The 7,697-nt window shown below is 51.4% G+C and overlaps 1 protein-coding gene across 12 annotated transcripts in view; it reads left to right on the forward strand.

Annotated features, from left to right (window-relative positions):
- The window catches only part of IRF5 (interferon regulatory factor 5), a 13,174-nt gene extending 5,940 nt beyond the window's left edge, over positions 1-7,234 (forward strand). For all 12 annotated transcript variants that reach the window (XM_023223519.2, XM_023223526.2, XM_023223529.1 and 9 more), the window contains 7 exons: positions 3,102-3,291; positions 3,757-3,821; positions 4,287-4,320; positions 4,494-4,754; positions 4,948-5,340; positions 5,425-5,543; positions 5,780-7,234. In XM_023223519.2, the coding sequence (XP_023079287.1) occupies positions 3,102-3,291; positions 3,757-3,821; positions 4,287-4,320; positions 4,494-4,754; positions 4,948-5,340; positions 5,425-5,543; positions 5,780-6,025 (1,308 nt within the window). In that variant the 3' untranslated portion in view covers positions 6,026-7,234. The remainder of the gene's footprint in view (positions 1-3,101; positions 3,292-3,756; positions 3,822-4,286; positions 4,321-4,493; positions 4,755-4,947; positions 5,341-5,424; positions 5,544-5,779) is intronic.
- The last annotated feature ends 463 nt before the right edge of the window (positions 7,235-7,697 follow it).

The following is a 7,697-nucleotide window of genomic DNA, read 5'->3' on the forward strand; positions in this document are numbered from 1 at the left end:
TTCTAAAAATTTTATTTTTAAATTAATATACCCCCATAAATATATGGGGTACACAGTGATGATTTGATAAGTACAGTGATCAGATCAGGTACTTAGCATATCTATAATCTCAAACATTTGTCATTTCTTTGTGTTGGGAACAAACTGTTTTTAATATAAGATTCAGATACATCATCAATCTTTTAATTTTTTAATTTTCTAATTTTTTTTAGAGGCAGGGCCTAACTCTGTTGACCAGCTCCTTTTTTTTTTTTTTTTGAGACAGGGTCTCACTCTGTCACCTAGGCTGGAGTGCAGTGGCGTGATCTTGGCTCACTGCAGCCTCTACCTCCCAGGCTCAGGTGAGTCTCCCATCTCAGCCTCCTGAGTAGCTGAGATTACAGGTGCCTGCCACCACACCTGGCTAATTTTTTGTACTTTTAGTAGAGACTTTGCCATGTTGCCCAGGCTGGTCTCTAACTCCTGGACTCAAGCAGTCCGCCCACCTCAGCCTCCCAGAGTGCTGGGATTACAGGTGTGAGCCACTGTGCCTGGCCCAATCTTTTTTTTTTTAACTAAAATTTTCACCTCTGACTATATATCCCCCCCCCCTTTTTTTTTTTTTTTTTTTTTTAGAGATGAGGTGTTGCTCTGTTGCCTAGTGTTGCACCACTGGTGAGCAGTGGTACAGTCATAGCTCACTACAACCTCCAACTCAGCTCAGGTGATCCTCCAGTCTCAGCTCCCTGAGTAGCTGTGACTACAATTGCATGCCACCATGCCCAGCTCATTTTTTTTTTTTTTTTTTTTTTTTTTTGAGATGGAGTCTTGCTCTGTCACCCTGGCTGCAGTGGCGCAATCTCGGCTCACTGCAACCTCTGCCACCTGGGTTCAAGCAATTCTCCTGCCTCAGCCTCCCAAGTAGCTAGGATTACAGGTGCCCACCACCTTAAAACCCCCATTGTCATGCAGGCTGTCTTAATGTTTCCCTTTTTTTCAACCTCAATTATGAATTTTTTTTTTCGTCTTTTTGGTAAAGACAGGGTTTCACCATCTTGGCCAGGCTGGTCTTGAACTCCTGACCTCGTGATCCACCTGCCTCGGTAAAGTGCTGGGATTACAGGCGTGAGCCACTGTGCCCAGCCTAATTTTTTGATTTTGATTTTTGTAAAGATGAGTTCTCACTTTGTTGCCCAAGCTGGTCTCAAGCTCGGGGGCTCAAGTGATCCTCCCACCTCAGCCTCCTGAGTAGCTGGTATTACAGGCGCAAGCCACTGTGCTCTCTCCAGTAATCTTAATGCTAGGACGTACCTAGCATAACAGTTTTTGCTTACATTTTTAGTTTTTTTGCATGTGTATGTATATAGAATGCAAAATTGGAATCAAGTGATATATCTTGATTTGTAACCTGGATTTTTTTCACCCTATATCAGGATCAGCTTTCCTTTCCAACATACGTCCACATCACTTTTCGTGACTGTAGAATTTATTTGCTCACTGGGTCTGGGTTTTTGGATACTTGAGGTTGGTTTTAAAACCTGAACTTAAAACCCCCATTGTCATGCAGGCTGTCTTAATGTTTCCCTTTTTTTCAACCTCAATTATTTTGAGGGTTTATTTCCTAGACTTAAAAATTGCTGGGTCAAAGGCAATGCTTATTTTTTAAAACTTTGGATACATATTTTCTTAGTTTTTGGACTTGATCCTTACCTTTCCAAAATTCTTTTGCTAATCCATTTTTTATTTTTGTATAGGTAATACAGTCACAAAATTCAACATTAAAAGGCATAGAATGGTTTAGAGCAAAAAGTCTCCCTCCTTCGCTGGCTCACCACCGCCCACTCCCCTCCCTAACCTTTCCCTAGAGACAGCGTGTTATCATTTTCTTGTTTAGCCTTCCTGAGAGATGTTTATGCACATATAAGCAAATATGCACTATCCTTTCCTCTACTTTTCATAAGAAATGCTAGATATCTGCATTTTTTTCTATACTTCATACTTCTTGATGATCGCTGCATGTCAGTATGTAAACAGTTTCCTGCTTTTTCTTTTTTTGTGCTGCCCAGTATTTCATTCAATGGGTTGGCCATAATTTCACCAGCCCCTCATTGATGGATGTTGCATTGGGTATTTTCGGTCATCTTTTACACACAGTGCTGCTGCAAATAACCTTGTTTGTGCAATATTTTGTGTGAATGCTTCTATGATATTTAGGATGAATTCCTAGAAATCAAAGAGTTGGGTTAAAGGGTAGAAATAAACATTGGTAGTCCTCACCTCGCCTAATTGCCATTCAAAATAATACCAGCAGCTCCAGTGTCTCAAGCCTGTCCTATGTGCAGGCATAGCTCTGAGTGCTTTACGGACATCAACCCCCCTCATTTTTTTTTTTTTTTTTTTTTTTGAGATAGGGTATCACTCTGTTGCCCAGGCTGGAGTGCAGAGCTTGATTGATCATGGCTCACTGCAGCCTCGAACTCCCTGGCTCAAGCAATCCTCCCACCCCAGCCTCCTGAGTAGCTGGGACCACAGGCACCCACCACTATGCCCAGCTAATTTTTTGTAGAGACAGGAGTCTTGTTATATTGCCTAGGCTGGTCTCCAACTCCTGGGCTCAAGCTATCCTCCCACCTTGGCCTCCCAAAATGTTGGGGTTACAGGTGTGAGCCACTGTGCCCAGTTGACATCAACCCCTTGAGTCTTTACGGCCGCTCCATGAGATGGGCACTGTGAGGAGACCAAGACAAAGGGAGGCAGTGACGTGTGGCCTGGCACACAGCTGGCAGGGGGCACATTCCAGATTCAAACCCAGCCTGGCTCCAGAGTGCTCACCCTTATCCCTCACGCTGTCCTCCTTAGAGATCACACTGATTCACCCTCCCAGGAGCAGGGACTACAGATGCATCTCATAGCCCCTAGATTTCATGGAGCTTGCTGGCAGCCTTAGGGCTGGGGCAGGACTGTGGCAGACTCCCACGTTGTAAACCAGGTCTGGGGCTCAGCGAGGCTCAGCTTGTGGCCGAAGTTCTCCCCACACAGTGGGGTCTCCTATGGAACAGTAGGCAGACTGGGGTTGTGGTGGAGACGAGGTTCTCTGTGGTGGCTGTCTCTTCCTGCCCCAGGCCTGGGCCAAGGAGACTGGGAAATACACTGAAGGCGTGGATGAAGCTGATCCGGCCAAGTGGAAGGCCAACCTGCGCTGTGCCCTTAACAAGAGCCGGGACTTCCGCCTCTTCTACGATGGGCCCCGGGACATGCCACCTCAGCCCTACAAGATCTACGAGGTCTGCTCCAATGGCCCTGCTCCCACAGGTATCAGGCCTAGCCTTCTGTGGGCCACCTGGGAGGCTGTGCAATGTCCCGGCCCCCAGTCATGAGCTCTTGGGTGCAGGCAGGCCCAGGGCCCCTCTAGTGGGCAGTGGTCCAGGACATGATGCGGGGAGTCCTGCTAGGTCATGACACCCAGGGCTCCCAGGAGAGGCTGGGATGGGTCACTGGCAGATTAGGAATGGCTTGGCGTGCAGTCAGGGACCTGGGTGCTTCTTCCTTACCATTGCGCTCGTTTTGGCTTCTGGCTCCAGCCTAGGTCTCATGGCCCATGGAGCTGGGGAGGTCTTTCGCAATCCTGGTGGCTGTGCTCTCCACCTCGCCCTGTGTTGGGGCAGCTTTGGGGAGGGCAGAAGCTGCACAGGAGCTACAGGCAGCCTCTCAGGGGATCTTGCTTCTCCTCTGATGCTGACTCCCTTACTGTCCTGCTTTTCTCTCCCTGCTGTGCAGACTCCCAGCCCCCTGAGGATTACTCTTATGGCCCAGGAGAGGAGGAGGAGGAGGAGGAGGAAGAGGTGAGTGTGGGACGAGGAGGCAGGTGGAGCCCCGGATGGGCTCTCTGCTGTCCCCATTGGCCTTAGGTTTCTGCAGCCCCGCTCCCCTGGAGCCCCGTGGCCCTCTCAATGGCTCTTCTCCTTGTTTCTTCTCCTGGAATTCTGAATGATAGGAGCACAGTCCCCACCTGCTCCTTCCCGGGGCGTTGTCGTTACCCCGCATGTGTGACCCACACAGCAGTTGGGGCTTGGTAGGTCTGACTCCCCGTGGAAGGCAAATGAGGAAAGTGAGGCACAGGGCTTTTCTGACCTGCCTGGGATGGACAAGCTGGGACCGGAGGCAGGGTCTCTTGCTTGAGCTAAGCTGAGGCTAGGGCAGTTGCCTTGTGGTTCTTGCGTGTTACTTCCCCAGCCCCAGGTCAGTGGAATGACTTGTCCTCCCTTCTCTCCCATCTCTTCCCTCCCTTGCCGGTGGTGTCCCTTCAGCTGCAGAGGATGTTGCCAAGCCTGAGCCTCACAGGTGGGGCCGGGAGGTGGTGGTTGGGGGTCTAGTATACAGAGAAGCTACAGGTACCATAGGTACCTGGGAGGGGGCTAATGGGAGGCTGGGGTGGCCCAGGGCTGGGAGTAGGTGGGCCCGGGAGACAGTTCTCGGAGGTGGCACTGACAGCCGTCCACATGCACTCTCTGTAGATGCAGTGCAGTCTGGCCCCCACATGGCACCCTATTCTTTACTCAAAGACGACGTCAAGTGGCCGCCCACTCTGCAGCCGCCCGTGGTGCTGGGTCCGCCTGCTCCAGACCCCAGACCTCTGGCTCCTCCCCCTGGCAACCCTGCTGGCTTCAGGGAGCTTTTCCCTGAGGTCCTGGAGCCTGGGCCCCTGGCTGCCAGCCTGCCCTCTGCAAGCGAACAGCTCCTGCCTGACTTGCTGATCAGCCCCCATATGCTGCCTCGTAAGGACCCACGGCTGGGCACGGGGAAGCAGTGCTGGGGGATTGGGGTAGGATTGGCAAGGAGGGTGGAGGGTGCTGCAGCTCCTTGGGAGGGGAAAGTGGGAGAGCTGATGGGGCTGGGCCTGGACACTGGGCTGCAGAACGGGGAGGCACGGGGCTCAAGGACGGGATGGGCCTGCCTTCTGCCCCACAGTGACTGACCTGGAGATCAAGTTTCAGTACCGGGGGCGGCCACCCCGGGCCCTCACCATCAGCAACCCCCACGGCTGCCGGCTCTTCTACAGCCAGCTGGAGGCCACCCAGGAGCAGGTGGAACTCTTTGGCCCCATAAGCCTGGAGCAAGTGCGCTTCCCCAGCCCTGAGGACATCCCCAGCGACAAGCAGCGCTTCTACACGAACCAGCTGCTGGATGTCCTGGACCGCGGGCTCATCCTCCAGTTACAGGGCCAGGACCTGTATGCCATCCGCCTGTGTCAGTGCAAGGTGTTCTGGAGTGGGCCTTGTGCCTCGGTCCATGACTCATGCCCCAACCCCATCCAGCGGGAGGTCAAGACCAAGCTCTTCAGCCTGGAGCATTTTCTCAATGGTGAGGGCCCGAAGCCCCTCCTGGCCACCTCTTGCCCAGGGGTGTGGTTCCAGCCTCTGACTAGGGACCTTGATTTTGATGCAGAGCTCATCCTGTTCCAGAAGGGCCAGACCAACACCCCACCACCCTTCGAGATCTTCTTCTGCTTCGGGGAAGAATGGCCTGACCGCAAACCCCGAGAGAAGAAGCTCATTACTGTACAGGTACGTCTCCTCTGCCCCAAAGTCGGCCTTGGCTTGAAAACTGGAGAATCCTGGGGCCAGGCCCTTGCCCCAGGCTGGAGGCTCAGGGCTCCCTGAGCAGCATGAACTTGGCTGCCAGAGACCATCAAGGCTCCAGGCCGGAGAATGCAGTCTATTACTCACCCCTGATGGCCGCCCTCATGCACAGCTGGATCTGGCAGCCCTGTCATGGGTCTCATCTCCTCTTTGCCTCCCAGGTAGTGCCTGTAGCAGCTCGATTGCTGCTGGAGATGTTCTCAGGGGAGCTATCTTGGTCAGCTGATAGTATCCGGCTACAGATCTCAAACCCAGACCTCAAAGACCACATGGTGGAGCAGTTCAAGGAGCTCCATCACATCTGGCAGTCCCAGCAGCGGTTGCAGCCTGTGGCCCAGGCCCCTCCTGGGGCAGGCCTCGGTGCTGGCCAGGGGCCCTGGCCTATGCACCCAGCTGGCATGCAGTAACAAGGCTGCAGATGGTGACTGGCCCTGGCTTCCTGGGTGGCTGTGTGGACTGATGTGGAAGTGTGACAGCCCTACTGAGCACCTGGCTGGTGGCAGGGTCCTACCTCTGGGTTTCCTGGAAGTGGATGTGGGCCAAGAAGAAGAGGGAGAAAGGCCCGAGCCCCTGCCTTCCCAGGCCTATCTCTCCTTGTCTCAGTTGTTTCTGGTCTGGTCAGCCTGGCTCTCGAGAAACTTGGCCATGAGCAGGGAAGGAACTCCCCCAACCCTGGTGCCTAGTTGTATAGGAGGAATTGCCTAAGAGTGGCCCACTCTTGTGATTGCCCCATTTCCTTTGGCAGAAAAAGCCAGAGTGTTGTGGGCCAAGCCCCCGCACAGGGCCTCTGCAGGTTTGAGCCTCACTTCCTCATCTCCCTCTCCTCTGAGATAATATGAGTGAGCACTTAGGTATCACATCAGATGCTCAAGGCTGGCAGCTACCCCCCTTCTTGAGAGCCCAAGAACTTGGAGTAGAAATAATTTTTATGTATTTGTGGATTAATAAATGTTAAAAACAGACTCAGCTCTTTCTTTCCTTTTTCTACTACCAGTTGCTCCCATGCTGCTCCACCAGGCTCTGTTTCGGATGCCCGCTGGCCCACTCCCCAAGCACCTGCCCCCAGCTTGCAACCATTGGCACTGGGAGGGCCTGGATTCTGGGCTGATGAGTCAGTTGGGCCTTCATAAACACTCACCTGGCTGGCTTTCCTTTCCAGGAGGAAGTTGGCTGAAGCAAGGGTGTGTATTTTTAAATGTGTGCACAATCTGGAAAACTGTCAGAATCAGTTTTCCCATAAGAAATGGTGAAAAAGGGCAGGCCAGCATTGCAGCTGCATTTGGGACCATTCAAATCTGTCACTCTATCGTGTACATTCCTGTGCTATTAAATGTATCAGGGCAATGCATGCAAATCATCCTGATATATTTAATATATTTATTATATTGTCCCCCGAGGTCGGGGCAGTGAGTTCTCACTCTTAGTCCCCTCAGAGCCAGTTGCTAAAGAACCTGGCACCTACCCCCTCTCATTTCCTCTGTGTCATCTCTGCACACTCCAGCCCCCTTTCTGCCTTCAGTCATTGAGTGGAAGCTGCCCCAGGCCCTTACCAGGTGCAGATGCCCCATCTTGATGCCCAGCCATCAGAACTGTGAGCCAAACAAACCTTTTTCTGTGTAAATAACCCAGAAAGGTCTCCGTTTATAGCAACACAAAATGGATTAAACCCCCACAAATGTTCAAGGACACCTGGCCCCACAGCCTCATCCACAGAATATATCATCACTGTTTGGATTTCTGTCAATCTGACAGGTGAGATATTATCTCAGTGCCACTTCTCGTTATCAGCAAGGCCGAGTAGCTTTTCACATGGTTAAGTGACCCGTACAGATTTTTTTAAATAAACAATTTTAGAATGGTTTTAGATTTATGGAAAAGTTCCTAATACAGTTCCCATGGACCCCCAGTTTCTCCTATTGTTAACATCTTACATTATTATGGCACACTTGTGACAATAATGAAACCATGTGGACAATTACTATGAACTCAACTTCTTTTTTTTTTTTTTTTTATTATACTTTAAGTTCTAGGGTACATGTGCATAACGTGCAGGTTACATATGTATACATGTGCCATGTT

The sequence above is a fragment of the Piliocolobus tephrosceles genome, chromosome 8, assembly GCF_002776525.5.
Source record: "Piliocolobus tephrosceles isolate RC106 chromosome 8, ASM277652v3, whole genome shotgun sequence".
Classification (NCBI taxonomy): domain Eukaryota; kingdom Metazoa; phylum Chordata; class Mammalia; order Primates; family Cercopithecidae; genus Piliocolobus; species Piliocolobus tephrosceles.